Genomic DNA, 18,653 nt, shown 5'->3' on the forward strand with positions numbered 1-18,653 from the left:
CCTCCTCGGATCGAAATCCAACTAATTTCGTTAGGTTATATAAGTGTAGCCAACTGACAACGACTGCATCAAGCTACCTGCAGGAAACTCAAAACTAGATAGCTGACCCTGCAAAGAGGCAGCCCGCATGATGGAATACCCGACATAGAGATCCTCCAACTTGGACAACATTTCAGAAGCACAAGTCAAGGTTTGCACCACCGGGGAGACCTTCATAATAGCCCGCACCAACACCGAGTGTACCTTAGAATCCCGGTCCTCCCAATCTCACAATTCCTCAAGAAAAGCTCCCGATCCGCGTCCCATTGCATTGAGTTCTTTGGACATTGGGGCTACCCTTCGTACCCCTTAACAATTTCCCAGAGGCCTTTTGTGGATGAACCATACCTTCATGTTCATCTTCCAATGAGCATACTTGGATCTGTCAAATTTATCTTCCGTGCCCATACATAGGGGTGCCATGGATCCACTCCAAGCATTTGTGCTGAAAGTCCGATGAACAGCCCTGATTAAAGGGAAGGTGAGTGGGAAAGGAGAAGAGATATAGAGGGTGGCTGGGGAAAGAAAAGAAGGGAGGCTAGATGGGAATGTAGGAAGCGACAAGAGGCTGCTACGTCGTGTTCTTCAAAAAATTGTAAATCCCTCGCTGTCCATGCCCGCAATGGCCTTCTCCAGACAGTCGTGTGTGACCCATAGTAGCCACGTCCTCAGATTGACTTCGACTATGGGTCAGCTTTTTTCCCAATCTGCCCACAATACACTATATTGTGCAATCTCCGCACAATCAAGACACGGCGATGGATTCATCAATGCACGATGCAGTTAAGGGTGGGTGGGATATGGGCGGCAACCATACCCAGGACTCATCAAGCAGCACCCTCAGAACTGTTCACAACTGCTGCCAATCAAGGTCCAAGCCCAACTTGCTTCTAGGCAACATGCAGCTCTGATACCATGTCAACATTGCAGCCTAAACTTGAGAGAAAGAAAGAAAGAAAGAAACTATTGTTATCGTCCTCTGGGGCCCTGAAATCGACCCATGGGACCCAATGGAATGTTACAAAAAGTCTCCTTCTTTGAAGAAGGGTGGAGTGGACAGCTAGCATGTTGCTACCTGTGTAATACATTGGTCACAGTATGCAAGGACCTTGGTAATGTAATTGCCCAAGGCTGCGAGGTGAGGATGGGAAAGCAAGCTCTCCAAACTGTTGTGATGCTGCGTGACATTGCTGAAATCTTCTCTTAGATGCTCATATCGCGGACATGTCAAAAGAACATGTGCCTCATTTTCCACTTCATCTAAGTTGCATAGCTGGCAGAGTCTTTGTTTCCTTGATACTCCTTCCCATGCTTTTTTCTCCACTTCTAGGGAGTGTGATCGAGTTCGGATGATTGCGATGCTTCTTCTTGCCCTGAGAGAGATAGGTGTGCATATATATTTGTGTGCTTTGTTCTCTTTCTGAGAGTATGTGGTCCAATAGTTGGGGTTGATATTCTCACAATAATATTCATATTTGGTTCTTTTCTTCGCTGATTGCCATTTACTGTGTAGTGCTTCTAAAAGGGCTGTAGAAAATGTCCTTTCTCCTCTTCCCTTGGCATTGCAACTAGGTAAGAAGCAACTTCCCATCTTTGGAACCAGCCTTTAATGTCATACCCCCATCCAGATGATAGCATCTTGCTCTTGTTTGTTTTTTGAGGTCTCTTGCTTGCCTCCCATGCTCTCTTTGGTAGCCTATGTGCTTGCATATCTTGAATCCTCTTTATATATTTGAAGACTCTTTCCAGTGCTCTCAGCTCAATGGGTCTGCAACCAGTTTCAAGAAGCATGATTGAGTATGGTGTGGTGGACTTAATTCCTAAATGCCTTTTGAGAAATGACTTCTGCAATTTCTCAATGTCATTCCATTTTGATGCTGAAATGCTGCCTCCCCATACCTCCACACCGTAAAGCACTATTTGAATGACATACGCATCAAATAGCACACGCCTAATATCCCATCTCGTGGTGTCATTGTTTCTGCAGTCATTTTCAAAGCGGTAGTACTTACCCCATCCTGCATCAATCCTCCTCTAAACACAATCTCCCCATCTATGGTTAGATGGTACATCTATCCCCAAGTATTTGAAAGTTTGCACCCTCTCGATTTCCTTCTTATCATACATAATGCTTGGGATGTTGGCTGGCTGTATTGTCTTTATTACCATCATTTTGGTCTTATTGACATTAACTGTTAGACCACTCTCCTTGCAAAATTTATGGAGGGTATGCATCATCCGCTGCATATTCTCTGTTGTGTAAGAGAAGAAGACCACATCATCTGCATAAAGCAATAGTAGAATGGTATATCCACATATTTGGGGACTCGTTGGCTGCTCTCCCTGTCGCATCATATGAATTAACTCTTCCAGCTTGTCTATGCATAGACCAAACAACGTTGGGGATAATGGGCAGCCTTGTTTGACTCCCATGTTACTATAAAATGTGGCTGACAGCCCATTATTCCCTTTTAGTTGGCATGCTACTTTCTCATACATTGTGAAGATTGCCATTCTCAGATGATCACGCACTTCTAAATGCACCAATCTTTCCCACAAACGGTTCCTGGGGACAGTGTCAAATGCTTTTGTAAAATCGCTAAAGCAGCAAAAAAGGGGCTGTCCTCTTAGCCTGCTTTCTTCCATTAGTACCCTCAAAGTAATCAAATGATCAGCTGTACTGTGGTTCTTCCTGAAGCCTGCCTGTCCAATGGCTCTTTTTCTATTCAGCTCGGCCCATAGACTCAGCTCATTTTCGATAATTGTGCTGAAGAGCTTTGCCATAATGGATCCTACCATGATAGTCCTGTAATTGGTGAGCTGACTGCGATCTCCCCCTTTAAAGATGGGTTTTATCCAATTATCTTGCCAGTCTGGTGGGAAACCATGTTTAATTGCATCATTAAGCAAGTGGGCTAAGCACCCTCTTATATAATCCTTTGTCCACTTGATCATCTCAGTATGAAAATGTAGTGTCTGGTGCTTTCCCATTTTTTTAGGACCTTCATTTACAGCATCTATAGTGAAAATGTCTGGACCATTGTAGAAGAACCTCTCAACAACCATAGGTGGGGCATTTGGGTGCATGTATAATTGCTTCACATATTGAAGCATTTCCTCTGCTGTAAAATCTCCCAGAACATCCTTTTTTCTTCCCGTTGTTTTCCTCCAAGTGCCTTTCGGGTTCTTTGCAAACTCTATGGCATCTTCCCATTCTTTATCCACCAAGTATTTCCTTCTCTTCCTCCGGTTAAGGGCATGAAAGAACCTTTCAGCTTCTCTACGTTCACTCCCATTTGGCATATGTTTTATCTTCAGTCTGGTGCTCTTACATTCTTTATCGAACCACCGATTACATGGTATCCCTTTTGTACATGTTCTCTTATTTTTTCTCTGCCCCAAAACTGTTTGTGCAGTAGAGAATAATGCTTCCCTCATTCTATTCCAATCTAGCATGCATGTGTTCTTGAGCAATGTATCTACAGCCTCTTCATAATATTCCCTTTTGTCTGTGTCCATGCGGAGGGACCAGTTTTCTGCTGTGGCTGTTTTAACTTCTGCCAAATGGGGTATGTGGATCTCGATGTAGAGAGGGGTATGATCCGATTCAGGCATTTTTGAGCCTATCTTGTAACATGCTACTAGATGTATTGTATCTGTGGAAACTAGAACATAGTCCACCACACTTTGTCCTCCACTAGCTGGGAAACAGGTCGGGACCTTTGTACGTGGAAATAAGGATGTTCCATTTAACACAATCATTTGAAGGCCATTGATCAAACTCATAAGTGCTTCCCCATGTGCATTAGTCTCCTTATCTTGAGAGCATCGATGCCAACTAGTGTCTATTCAATCTCTTCCTCTTTATTGTATTCATGTCCTGTCAATGACTGAATTTGGGCATTTCCAATTCGTGCATTCATGTAGAGAGAGAGAGAGAGAGAGAGAGAATGAGGCAAGATAACTTTGTTTATAGCATGGAAAACAATGCCAACCAGAGGTGTGTGTGAGGATGGAATGGAACAACCCATATGTGGCAAGGAGTCCCTATTTACAGTGTGGAGGTAGGGGCTGCAGATAGCCGACCCAGGTCTGCTTGACTCGACCAAGGTCAGGTCGGCTGACCTGGCCCAGTTAGCCCCAGCCAGCTGGCACAAAACCAGCCTGTAACAGGCCGTGTACCAGCCTTCTAACCTGCCCCTAACCTGGCTAAATGCCCTGGTAAAAAGCCCCCAAACTAACTGAGAAAACTACTCCTTTCTAGGGTGGGCACACCCACATAGAAGCCCTCACTCGCCACACATGAGATGCTCTAAATTCTAACAACATCATGGACGAGTTACCAAGTACGACTCAGGTGTGGAGTGTGGATGATGCAGAGCAGTTTCCAGATGGCATGGACTCTCCACTAGAGAGCCAATGTTGATGTTCGATCTACAGGTGTTTGAACTAGACATAGAAGACACCTTCAATGTGTTCCTCGTTGCTCTTCCCAAGGAGCAAATGGAGTGCATACTTCGAAGAGTGGGATGTAACTCACATGGCTGGTTGACAGGGGTCAACTCCCGGTTTGTAAACCCCCGAATGAGGATAGAATGGGGAAGTACATGTGGAGCACAGTAAGGGGAATATGGAGGGGAGAAAGACGGCCATGTGGGCAGCAACAGGCTGCCACATGGACAGCATATGATTATCCTTCTTAGGTTTATATATGATGCACTCTACAAGGCACTCTTGTGCTGCCCAATACAGGGCTGTACACAAGCCATGTGGAAGGGCACAAGGGCCTGACAATGCATGCATTTTTTGAAAGATCTATCATCATATCCTGTGATGCATCTTAACCAAGCTACCATAATTCAGATGCCCAAACCTCTCATGATGAGTATCTGCAACAACTGAATCTTTCACTGCATGTGCCTCTACAACAGCCCCTCTCTCATAAGAATCAAGGTTATACAACCCTTTGATAAGTGTTCCGGCGAGTAAATTCCTGTTATCATGCCTAAAGCTGTACATCGCACAACGATAACCATCAAAGATCACTCTATAACCAACTGTAGCAATGGCTAAAATAGAAATCAGACTTTTCCTCATACCTGGGACATGTAATACATCCAATAGAGCGAGTGCATCAACTGGAGACTGACGTGATTTCCACTTTACCAATGCCTCTAACTACATGAGAAGCATTGTTAGCACATGTCACTATGTCCCCCTTCGGTGCATTATCCAAGGACATAAACAATTTCTTGTAGGATGTGATGTGCTTTGAAGCACCATTATCAAAGTACCATGTGGACATCAGCCATAATTAAAAGTGCATCATGCTTTGAATGATCATAATGACATGTGATGACAAATGTCCAATCATCATGAGCAATATTTGCTGCCTCACTACTCTATGCAGCTGCAGTAGGAGCATCTGAAACAGCAAGTCCTGACTGCTTTTTCTTCTTCTCTAGAGCAATGCGCTTTCTGCTGGCTTCCTGCAATAATTGCATTTCTTTTTCTTCTTGCCAAAACTCTAGCTAGAAGGAGATTAAGTACCAGCATGAATTCTTGCCTCCCTTGCCTTTACCTTCATGGTCAGTGACAAATGCTTGATCAGCATTCATGAAGGCAGTCCGATTAGCACGGCTCTGATCCTCCTGCAACAGCGATGCGACAAGCTGATCAAAGATATAGTGGTTGTAATTGCCCATGGCCACCAACCTCAATGTACATATACCTAGATGAGTCCAAGAACATGCCCAAACTCATCCGCTAAAAACACAACATAGTGAGTAAGATATATTCATAATCAATCTACAGATTATTCAGCTTATATTGAAGAAAATACAATCAATGCGATTTGATAGTAAGCATACCAGACACAACCTGAGGGTCCGGCACAATCTCATCAATATTAATCATCCGCTCTCTCTAGTCATTGACCTTGGTTAAATAGCCATCCATGCTTTCCCCTTCTTCCATCTTCTTGACAACATCCAACTGCTTACGCAAAAAGGCAACTCTGACCTCATTCCTTATCAGATATAGAGAACCAAATTGATTTGAAATCCTGCAAGACCGGATATGAGGGACAGTAAATCTCTTCAATGACGAGGCAATCAAAGCATGTGCCTTTGCATCTCTTCCATCCCATCTAATCTGATCCTATGTAGGAGGCACTACGGCAGTAATGGTAGATGACAACGAGTTAACGACAGTCACCACATGTGGCAACAGGCCCAGTGGCAGCAGGTGCCTGGGACACAGGTCTCACATCAATACCTGCAGCAATATATTTTTTGCAACCATCATATACGACCACATAGGATAGTTGGTGGCATCGAGCTTATCCTCAGCTCAAGCATCCCAACAAGATCATTGCTGGCCATTGCTATCAAGCAACAAAGCAAGAAATCCCGAAATATCAAAATGTATCTGCCCAATGCAAGTGTGACAGCCTCAAGGCTATGTCTGCATAAGCTACTGCTCCAAAGGCACTTCTGCCCACTAAAGGTGACTGCTTGTACCTGAAATGAGAATCCCCAAAGGCACGAGGGCCTATGCAAAGCAATAGGAGCAATAGAAAGCAGGGTCAAAATCCTTACCAAGCAAATGCCCACTGCAATGCGCAGTCAACAAAAGCAAAAGCCCCAAATTTTGACAGTTCTGGCAATCACAAAGTGAACAGAGTTGACTGTCCTGCAAATGCAATCTGCAAATCCACAGTAGAACCAAAAATGGTGAACAGACTGGAACTATCAGAATGAGATGTAGCAGACTGGTACTCTTGAACCAGTAGCATATTGCCCTACGGTCTGTGCGGACTGTAAGGATTGTACAAGCTGTACGGACAGACTGTACTAACAGATTATTTTCCATAGGTGATGGCACCTCCTGAGCAAAGGTGACAAGCAGTAGTGATCTCTGTTGCTGTTCTGGTAGGCGACAGCATGGCAGAACAGGCCAACCTCAAACAGCAAATGACAACGCAGCTGTAAATGACAGGACAAGCACATAATCGACAGGCCATGGTCTGTTTCCTGTTGAATGTCGACCTATTCGTTATCCTGTCTTGGTAGGCAGCTAGTATTCTCAGCGCGCACAAATGGCAGCGCAATACAACAGAGATGTCAACCAGCACTCTTCTGAGGCAGTGCAAGCAAAAAACTAGGGCAGAAATGGTAGCAACAGCTTGTAGTAGATATGAGGGCAGCGAGTATGAAGATGATGGGCAATGGCACAGCTCCAGCAATAGTTCCACTACCAACTTCGGCAATGGTGCGGCCTGTGGCTGAACAGAATCGACCACAAATGTCGATGAAGCAACAAAGCTGGCTCTGATACTACTGTTGAGTGGGAATGAAGGGAGCTAAAAGAGCAACTAAAGTTGTACTGCAAGAATGAAGACTGGAAGTACAAAGTACAACTACGAATCCTATCTTAGGACTAAGTGTCTAAGTGTCCTAGCCCTAGCAGTACTTACTGTCCTAAAAGGACTAAATCTGGAATTCTCGTGTCGCATCCCTCAAAACAATCAAGAAACTCCGCTACAATAGTTACTAAGACTACATGAAGCTTGGAACCATTGTTAGTTTGTGTTACACCATTTCATTCTTTCTTGTGAGGCAAGGAAAACAGCATGCCGTTGAGATGACCCAGTAGTGAAATGCACATACTCTGTGAAAAGCGATCTGGTTGCTCGGAGGAAAGACACTATATATATCTAGATGAATCCAGGTACATTCCCAAACTCATCCTCGAAAACACAACACATAGTGCAGTTCAATCTCATGATAGTCACACGCAAGGTTGAAAACCATACACTCCATCACGTATAGCAGGGACTAGCTACAATGAACCAGACTAACCTGTAATGACAGATGCCCAATTATCTCGAAAGTTGAAACCCGACGCTCTAAGGACAACTCGGCAGGATTCCAAAACTGCGTTCTGAATATGCAAGTCCACCCTCCTCAGACCGGCAGTAGCCATCAAATAAATCCTCGTAGCTCCCTTCTCATCTTTCGGCACCTTCCCAGCAGCAAACTTGAGAAGCTCCGCTAAAGAGCGACCCGCATTCCCGGGTTCCTCGACATAGGCTGATAATCCTGGCTTTGTCTTCAAAGACCAACCTTCTCTTCCCAATAAACTCACTCGCGGGATCGAGCCTTCATTGACATATTGGAATACATGGAGCCTAGAACCAGAGCTTCCCGCGTCAATGATAATTACGTATCCGCTGTTCTTGGCGCTCTGAAATCGGGTAGAGAATCGAAAACCCCTGGAAAACGAGAATGAATAGAAGGAAAAGCAAAGCACGAGAAGGAAAGCTGTGCAAAAGCATCCGAAGCGGCCACCAGAGGAGCCGCAGGGCTTGGGATTGGACGAGCGAGGAGGGAGCTGAGTGGGGTGGGGCAAAAAGGGGTAAGAAAGACTGCTATGCGAACTGAAGCGAGGAGAAAATTTGGATGGTTTACTGAAATCCATGAAGTCGGCCTTCGGGGATGAGGTCGGAGCAGATGTGGGAGCAGAAGCAGAGACCAGGCGACGCATGGGACTATCTATTGGCAGATGGATCTCATCGGCATTCTGCAAAATCCATTGTCAAATGATTTGTGCAAAATGCGAGCTGTCTGATCGAGCCTTTCGAGTAAGGATCTTGATGTGTCGATTTGCTCCTCGAATTCTGCCAAGCTTCAACGATCCAACGCGTTTTTGCTCCTCCAGCTTCTCTTCTCGATTCTGTTCACATCTGAGAGTGCCTCTCCACCTGCGATTTCTTCCAAATTCAAAGCTTTCTTCTATGTCGCCATCCGTCGTGCCATTGCAAGTACATAAGCAATCGGGGGGCGATCGCCAGCAACGCAACCATCGAATTGAACGTGCGCCTCGATCTCCTACACACGCCCCGATCGCTTCATGTACATCTCTTTCGGACGGCACTGTCTTGTTTTCAAGAGAAATTCCAGATCGTAGCTGCAAGTCTGGGAAACATTTTTCATAAGAGTCTGGGAGCAACTTTTCACCGTCAAGTCTAAAAATTTTCATGTTTTGGTTTTAAGCAAAAATATAACTAAAATGCCTTCAAATTCTCAACTAATAACTACTATTTCACAAGAGTGAAATGCATTAGATTACGGGGCATGACCTATTCATGAGAAGATTTTATTTGTCAGCTATTAGCCTATCTATGGGGCTAGTGCTTGCATCTTATGCATTCTCTAAACAAAACCATACAGCAAAGGGCAAGGCCCTATGAAGGATCTGCATCATCAGTCCAATAAATTATAGTAAGGAATACGGCAATGAGGGAAAGTCTTGGATTACTTTGGACTTTAATTCATACCTCTGATTCCGAGTGCATCTTTAAGCTATATTAGTCCAAATAAAAGAGAAAGCAACCTTTTAAAGTTTGGCGAGTTAGACATGTCTTTGATCCCAATGTTTGATAAAGAGCCATGCTAAAGTCGTGTGTCACTTTGTGCCCACCATTGCAATTCAAGTCCTATGGGAACACAAGTGTAAAAGTGTGTGTGTTGCCTACACCATCTGGGGTTACCTTGACCATTGTAAGGGTTAAAGAGAGCTTCTTGAAAGAAGTTATGTTCAAATAATGTGGTTGCATGAACAAGCCAACACACACAAGATTGGAAAAAACATAAACCTAAAACACCTCTCAAAATTAGGATGCAACATGTGGACAAATAGCAACATGAGTCCCACGCATTTATGAATGAATCATTGTCCACGATGAAGACTATTTGACATCTAAAAGCTACAGGACAACCACGTCTCTTATAGAGGCACATGTAAAGATGCATGCCCTTCATATCTCCAACATAGGTTGCACACAAATGGAATACACTTCGATCAACCATGCAAAACTCAAGAAAGCTCATGGAAACACTTTTTATTTACAATATAGTCGTGTGGTCTAAAAACAGTCAAATGTTCATGTCTTACAATTATCAAAGCAACAATGAAGCTTCCACAAATGCAAAATGAATAAATGGCGAACTATACGGTTTTCAAGGGTGGTACTGTTGAGGGAGTGCCGGGTTGAGGGTGGTGAGGAGTGCTTAGCACGTATGAGTTTGTTGAGAGGGGTAAGTGCTCGAACCCCGCTGCATTTTTTAGAGTAAGAGATGGTGGAGTGAAGAGTGTGAGGTGTCTGAGGAGGGCAAATTGATGTCTATTGATGAGGAAGAGGGGGGGCGGGGTGAGGAATTGACAAGAAGGAGGGTGGTGAGGAGACACCTTTGTTCACTGAAAGGTGATAGGGTTGTGCAGCAAACAATTTTCTTAGCTTCTAGATGAAGAGAGGTACATGCCCTTTTGCATGTAGATCTAGCATGTAGGTTGAGAGGAAGGGTGTGAAGGATGAGGGGAGAAATGTGTTGTGAGGTTCCTTTGGAAAGGTTGACATATGAGTTGAGGAAGGCAGCGAAGGGGGGGTTTACATGTTCTTTATAGGGAAGGTGTCGTCTTTTGAAGAGTATGAGTGTGAGCTATGAGGCAGTTGTTATCAAGCTCGATAAATTAATGGGAAATAGTTTCCTCCTTTTATAGTGTGTTTGGAGGCTATTTGGGATGTGTTCATTCATGTTTGCAGCTATTGCAATTCATTCATGTTTGTAGTTGTTGCAGTTCTAGTTATTCACTGGCATCTGTCATTTAGTGCGGATGGGTTTTTGTTTCATGAATGTCCTATGTGGGTTTTTAAACCTACTCTCCCATTGTGGTGGGGGGATACATTGGAATATCTTAAATGTGCTATGGGGGAGCACCTTCTCATCCTACCATCTACAAGGCTACGAGGATCTTGTGCAAGAGCTTTCGGATCATCTTAATATCAAAATGGCAGATGGTTAGGTGTACTTGCAACATGTGTGGTTCAAATGGTATGGTGTATCATCGCAGGTGTAGGTTGGGTCCTTCCCAACATGTTCAAATGTTTTGGTGTATCGCAAGTGTAGCTTAGGTCCTTCCCAAATACATGTATTTGCAAGGGCAGGGTCATTTTGCATGAAATTGTCTAACCAAGGTGCTTGAGGAGCTGGGGCTCTAATAATGTCATGCATGTTGACCAGGAAGGGTCGAATGGGAGTAAAATCGTTGTTGGAGGGTCAATGTCAAGTGTAGGGTGATGGGGAGAGGAAGAAGAGGTTGGGGATGGGGGTGTGGAAAGGGTGGAACGTGGGTAATCCTAAGGAGCCTAATGTGCAAATAGTTGGAAGACGATGGAAAGAAGGGGAAAAGGGTGCAGGAGGATGTCAATACATCGAAGGGGGAGGCTTCTCCTAAGGGTTGATGTAAGGAGTCTAGTGCATATAGTTGGAAGACGATGCAAAAGAATAAAAATGTGATATAGGAGGAGGTAAGTACCTCAAACGGAGAGGCTTCTCCTAAGAGTCATGATATGAAGCTAGGGTGGTGGATTTCAGTGTGGTGTTGGGTATTGGTTCTATTGTTGCTGAACTGTGGTGTTGGATATTGGTTCTAATGTTGTTGAGCCGTGGAGGTTGGGTTGTCTAAGGGTGTTGAAGACAAGCTCATGACGAAATGTGTCTTGATAGATCACATGCTAGAAGGAGTGTGTCTACATTGGAGTCAGAGGAGTGGGATGTATTCGTAATGGTTTGGGACCTCGTAGATTGTGCTAAGACTGACCCGCATGGGTTGGGTGGCTTTTCTTCGAATAACAAGAGAAGTGGTTTGGAGTTTAGGTATAGGAGGATTGATAGGGATAATGCTTCAAGGGAAGGGTGGTGGATGGGGGCTCCTATGGGGAGGTGTTACATGTTTCAACCCGATTTATCTTATACCTAACTGATAAAGTGGTGGTTCTCTTTGCTTGTGGTGTTTGGTAGGTTGTAGTTTATCCCATTCAAGTTAGATAAGCGGTGTTTGATGACTAAAAGCTCCGTTGTGAATTCGTGATTTGAGTGTAGGACTTTGGAAGGAGATTTGTGTGCAAGGTGGGATCGGGAAATTGGGGGGTTTTGAAATTTGTAGTGCAATGGGATAGGGAGTTCAAAAGTACAGTAGGGCGGCAGTGGGGGATTCGATAGGTATAGGGGAAAGCTTTACCGTTAGGTTGTGTCCTTAGGGGGAAGCTTCATGAGGCCACCCAAAGGATCCAATGTGGGTGCTTATTGTGGAACTAGAGGGGGCATTGAGGCTATGGGAGTTTGAAAAGCTAGAGGTGGTGAGGGTGAAGAGAAGATTTACATGGTTGGTGCATGGGGCATTGTTCGTCCCACTTGTTTTTCCAAGCAGTTGAATGAAAGCATTCAAGGGAGGTGTGTATCGGGTGCAAGATAAGAATGGAGTGTTGAAAACTGAGTTTTGGCATATTGTTGAGGTGTTCATCAAAAACTAAGTGAAATTGTGCGGGACCCAATCATTATTTTTTATGTGTGGGAAAGGAAGATTAAGATGGTGTTGTTAAGGTTGGGAAGCAGGGTCTCTAGCAAATGAAGTTGTCTAAAGAGGGGCTCTCTCAAGGGGTGTGAATGCTCATCCAGTAAAACACTTTTCAAAGCATCAAATTAGGTTGAGGGTGGTTGATCAGCATCCTATTACAATGTTGAGTACTTCATACAAGATTTGTGCTAAGGCTTTCATGATGAGAATTTAAGGAGGTTTGTACGTATATGGGAGTAGAAAGGGTTTGTAAAGGGTAGGAACATCTTTGGTAATATTTTGAATGTATGGGCTTCCTTGAACTATGGTTGTGCATCAGGTAGAAATGCATTTTGTTTAGATTTAACTTAGATTTTCAAGTAAGACTCGGTAACTATATGAACCGTTTCTAGTTGCTTTGATTGTGGCTATGCATGAGAAAGTGAATAATCTATTTGACATCCTTGAATTGTATTTTGAAATGTAAGGGTGTGATTGTAGTTGCCATAAGACTTTTGCTCTCTAGATTGTAGGAAGGATGAGTGGATTGAAAAGTTGTCAATGCAAGGGATTAGAAAAGGGAGATTGTAAGCTCCTTTGGTGCACCTAAAAGAGGGATTGTAAGGTACTTGGGTGCTCCTTTAGGTTTAGTTCTATCACTCAAACATTTGTCCCATGGGTTTTGGGACAAGCAAAGGGAGAAATTTTGCAACTGGCATGGTATTTGTTTGGGGTGGAATGCTTGGCTTCTCTTGATTCAAGATGTGTTGCCTAGCAGCAGCTACATACACATACATATTTGGCTTTGGTGTGTGGCTTTAGGAAGTGTCCTTGGTTGGAGGTTCCAAGGATGCTTAGAAAGTTTATTTGAATAGAGGAGGTGTGAGAGGAGAAAACTTTATTACATTCTGTGGGAGGCTCTTAAGGCTACTAAAAGTAAGGGTGGGTTGGGACTACCAAATAGAGGTGTACAAAGTACCTCTCTAAATTGTAAGTGGTTGCCAAGGTTGTTTGAGTGTGTTATCCCTTGGGTGGAAATGGTGAATTGATTTGAGGATGAGGGGAAACGTGTGTGGGTGGGGGCTTGGGGGATTTTGAGTTGGTATGATAGATCAATGTCTTGTTTTCCTATGAAGATCTGAGGGTCTGACTTGGTGGCAGATTTAGTGGTTGTGTGGAAGGTGGTTGGGATGTTGTTGATGTGGAAACATAGAAAGAGACTAAGAGGAGATGGAGCTTGTTCGAAAGCATTTGGTGGAATCTAAGTGTGTTATGGGATGGTAAGCACCTAGCATTGTTAGACAAACTGAAAGCTAGGATGTTACAAAAAAAAGTAGGTAGCAACTTGGGGGTAGTTGTGGGGTGAGAGGAGAGATGATTGGAAGTCTTTGGAGCATTTGCATGCTCCGTTTAGTATGAATCATGGGACTTAATGGCTTTGGCATAGGTTTTGAGCTATGTGAATGAGGAATGGTTGACTATTTATGTGGTGTGTAAATCATTGGCATGTGGGAGGAGGATGTCTATTGAGGACAATTACTATAGGGTGGTATGCAAATCTTTAATGTCGTGGGTAGGTCTCTCATCACTACAGTAAATGTTGGTGGATGGGTGTTAAATGGTAGACGGGCATGCTAGAGGAGATATGAAAGTTAATTGGTGTTGGGAAAGTGAAATGTATTCTTTTGAAAGTACTACATCAGTTGCTACTAGTTTGTAGCAGACTAGCTAAATGGGTTAATATTTATCCCTTGTGTTTGGTGTGTAGGAATGTTGTGGGAAGCATAAGGCATTTATATTGGAGTTAAGGTTGTGTAGTAGAGGTTGGAGGAGGCAATATGGTAGAGGGGATTGATGTCGTCATTTCAGTATAAGTTTTATTCGAAAGTAGTGTTTTGTGAGATGCTCAAGGAGTTGTGTCGACTTTTACAATAGAATTAAGGTGTGCAGGTGTGTTGGCTATTTGGAGTGTGCAAAATTGGTCAACCTTTGAGGATGAGCTTCAATTGTAGGAGTGTTGTATAGGGTTGTGGCATTGTTAAAAAGGAACCTTTGAGGATGAGCTTCAATTGTAGGAGCATTGTATATGGTTGTGGCATTGTTAAAAAGGGAATTTGCTGGAATTCTATGTGGTGTTGCAAAATATAAAGCGAGTTGAAAGCAATACTCTTCTAGACATCTATCAATCAAATTCTCTTTAAGGTCCATGGTATGTTGGGTAGCATGGGCCATGGGCAATATGCCATTTTGTTGTTTGTCCATTTGTGGCTTTCTTTCTTGTTTAGCTAGTTTTCTTTGGGATTTGGCTAACTCATAATATAATATAGCATGTTATCAAATTAAAAATAAAAATAATACAAAAAAAGGGTGGAGCTTCCACATTAAATCTATCATAGAGCCATGAACACAAGCAAATAGCCCTAAATGCTCAATAAACCCCACAATAAAATAGAGGGTTAGAAATAACATAAAAGAGTCAACTCGACATAAGAAGTAGCTTGATAGGTGTGCAATATAGTCTGTTAAGTTGTGTCACTATAAATCAAAAGAGTTGCACCATATTTCCCTCTTCAATCCAAAAGAGTATGCTCTTCAAGCCCATGTCCTCATCCTAATGTGCATTCTAGTGGCATGGGGAATAGTCTAGTTGCATTTCAAAAAGTGTCACTTGCTGCGTATGATATATAGTAACCAAATGTGCATGCAACACTCATGACTATGCTATAGAAGTTTCTCATAACCCTTTCTGTTCTATAATTGTTACACTAAATCTCTATATTTTATGCTAGCTATTTAAGAAACTCATAGAGCACATGTACTTATGGCAAAGATAAAGGACAAAATGGCCAAGAGTTGGAAGTCAGACTTTGTAAGAATAGATTTGGTCACATGAAGGATCAAGAGCATGCCATAATGTGAGTTTAGTACAAGGGAAGCAAGAGTAAGAACAAGCATTAATGATGTAGTGGGAATGCCTAAAAATTAGGAGTTAGTCTACATTTAGTTAGTAGGAATATTGTGGAAAGAATAAGGCTCTTATTTGGGGAACGATTGCTCTTAAGGCGGGTGTGGTTGAGGTTGGAGAAGGTCATTCGGTAGGGGGGTTTGATGTTGAGGTTTTAGTGTAAGTTTTCTTAGAAAACAATGTTTGTGCGAGATCCTTAAGGAGTCATATCGACATTACAGCATCGACTCTTGCAGCATAATTTTTAGGCTTGAGTGGTGTGAGTGTGTTGGATGTTTGGAGTGTGTGTAATTGGATAGCCTTTTTGGATGAGGTTCGGTTGTAGGAGTGGGTTGGTGCATTGTTAAAAAGGAACTTGATCAATTTCAATGGGGTGTTAGAGAATGTGAAACTAGGCTAGATCAAGACTCTTATTCAGATAAGTCAAACAATTTCTCTAGGACTATGGGATATTGACAAGCGTGGACCATCGACAATGTGCCATTTTGTCATTTGGCCATCTAAGCTTTTTGTTTTGTTCTTCTGGTTTTCTTTGGGGTCTAACGAGTCCATAATATAAGCCGGCATAATATCATGTTTTTAATTTTTAGGGTGGTAGCATCCACATCAAATCTATTATAGAGTAGTTGATTGTCCCAAATGTTTTATGTGGTCTCAATCAAGTAGCCCCACATGCTCAATGAACCACACAATAAAATGAATGATGGAAAATAACTTAAAAGAGTCAACACATGATAACTCATACGTAATAAGTAACTTGATAGGCATCAAGAGAGCCTACTAAGTTGTGTCATTATTAATCAATAGAGTCGAATCATATTCCCCTCTGAAACCCAAAAGAGGATGCTTTTGATGCCCATGTCCTCATCTCAATGTGCATTCTAGTGGTATAGGGAGTAGTATCGTTGCATTTCAAAAAGTCTCTCTTGTTGTGTATGATGTGAACTAACCAAATGTGCATACAACACTTGTGACTATGTTGCTAAAGTCTCACAAATCCCTTGCCTTTTTGAAATTGTTATACTAAATCTCTAGATTTTATGTAGCTATTTAAGAAACTCATAGAGTACATGTGCTTATGGCAGAGATAAGGGACGACTTGGCCATGAGTTGAAAGTGAGACATTGTAAGAATGGATTTACATGCTCACAATGTGAGTTTAATACATGGGAACCAAGGGTGAGAGCAAGCACTAACAATGTACTGGGAATGCCTAAAAAGTGGGAGTTACTCTTGGGAGGATGAAACCAAAAGGTAATCTTTTCAACACACAAATTCACCACATAATCGATTGGAGAAGAAGAAACACAATCACACCATGAAAGCGACAACAGAATGGGTACAATCTCCCCCCCTAGATGAGTGGCTCACGCTTCCTCGTCTAGAGTATTTATGATATTTCATAAAAGCACCAAGGAGCCAAAATTATCCCTCTCATCCAAAAATGAGGGATTTGCTTACATAGCCATCTTAGGGCCCAAAATGGATTATGTCCTCAACAAAATATATTGCTCAAACTTGCAATAACAAAACAAATACAAAATTGGCCCATGGCCATTTATAATGCGCTGTGCGACACCTCGATCAGTACCCTCGCACTAACTCCAATCCTCGCTATGAGTTCCATCGCCTGTACTCAAGCCACCAATTACATTAATTATTAACAATCGATCGAACGAATCACTGAATCAACCGATCCCAACATAACCGCGCTTAAAGCACAATAATCAAGCACAACACCAATAACACTATCGACATCAGTATTAACATGGAATCACCCACAATACTGACCATCTAGCATGGCAAAACACAAGCTAGTCAGGCATCCCCAACTAACCACACAAAGTATCCACTAGGACCCCCGCCGCATTCGGTGCACTCCTATGGAGTACTTTGTCATAGTCTCACTCGACTAAAAATAATAATGTCCAAAGCAAGATATATCTGAAATATAATTTTCATAACATCCCTCTTGCTTGGAGTGCAACTGATCTCAATTGCATGTTTGATTATAGGAACTAAGGAGGTCTGGAAAAGTTCAAAAGAACAGCTCAGGCATCCACCACTGAGCATCGTCTCTTGGATGGTTCTTAAATTTGAGCAAGTATTTAGTATAGACATTTCCTTTTCGGGTCGAGGTCTGTTGATGATTAACAATGCATTCGCATTCTAGAATTTCTTATTTTTCAACAATCAATGGGGCCTCTTCATAGATAGGATGAATAGGTAAAGTCCTTTGAAGGGCTTTAAGACGCTGATATGGAAAGCATTACATATTTTCCAATTATCAGGTAATTCAAGCCTATAAGCTAGATCATTGATTTTCTGAATCACCTTGAATGGTCCATAAAAATGTGGGGACATCTTGATTACTGGCCATTTCTCAACACTCTTCAATCTTCTTTTCTCAATTTGAAGAAGTACATAATCGCCTTCTTTAAAAAGCATGTGTTTCCATTTCTTATTAGCTTGTTTTGTGTACTTCTCTTGAGCTATTGCAATGGCTTCACAAATGTCTTTGAGAATATTTTGATAGTCATGGGTAAATGCATCTGCTGCTTCCACTCTATGGGTCAATCGTGTGATAGGAATAGGTAAAACCTTCCCATAGATAATCTCAAAGGGTGCTCTTCCAGTTGCAGAATGAGGAGTATTATTATAAGCAAACTATAAGAGATGAATGTACCTGTCCCAAGTCTTTGGTTGACTTCCCACATAAGCTTTTATCATATCCAGAATAGTACTATTTGTAACCTCAGTTTGTCCGTTCGATTCTAGATGAAAAGCTGATGAGAAGTCTAACTTAGTGCCTAGATTATGAAATAATGCAGTCCAAAAATTACTGCAAAACTTCCAGACACTATAATCTTTAGCAAGCCATGATGAACAAAGATATGCTTGATGAATAAATGTGCAACTTGCTGAGCTGTTAAGGTCTTCTTGCATGGGATGAAATAAGCTTGCTTACTAAAGCAATCTATTATCATCCAAATCATATCATTTTGATTCGCTGTAGCAAATAAACCTATTATGAAATCCATAGATATTTGTTCCCAAGGTTGCATAGGAATAGGCAAAGGCATAAGCAATCCTGGGGTCTTTCCTTTGTAACTCTTGATCTTCTGACAAGTGATGCGTTCGGCTACAAACCTAGCCACATCTTTTCTTATAGTAGGCCAATGAAATTCTCTCGCTATCACTTGTAAAGTGACAATCACTCCCCTATGTCCCATATATGGTGGTTGGTGCA

The 18,653-nt window shown here is 42.4% G+C and overlaps 1 protein-coding gene across 1 annotated transcript in view; it reads right to left on the reverse strand.

Moving 5' to 3' along the window:
* The window catches only part of LOC147892450 (putative apyrase 5), a 77,001-nt gene extending 67,955 nt beyond the window's left edge, over positions 1-9,046 (reverse strand). The window contains exon 1 of the mRNA XM_087387116.1: positions 7,902-9,046. Within this exon, the coding sequence (XP_087243242.1) occupies positions 7,902-8,586 (685 nt within the window). The 5' untranslated portion in view covers positions 8,587-9,046. The remainder of the gene's footprint in view (positions 1-7,901) is intronic.
* Between the last annotated feature and the right edge of the window lie 9,607 nt (positions 9,047-18,653).

Source organism: Dipteris shenzhenensis, chromosome 16 (genome assembly GCF_047967505.1).
Source record: "Dipteris shenzhenensis isolate YYH24624 ecotype China chromosome 16, Dip_SZ_1.0, whole genome shotgun sequence".
NCBI classification, from domain to species: Eukaryota; Viridiplantae; Streptophyta; class Polypodiopsida; order Gleicheniales; family Dipteridaceae; genus Dipteris; species Dipteris shenzhenensis.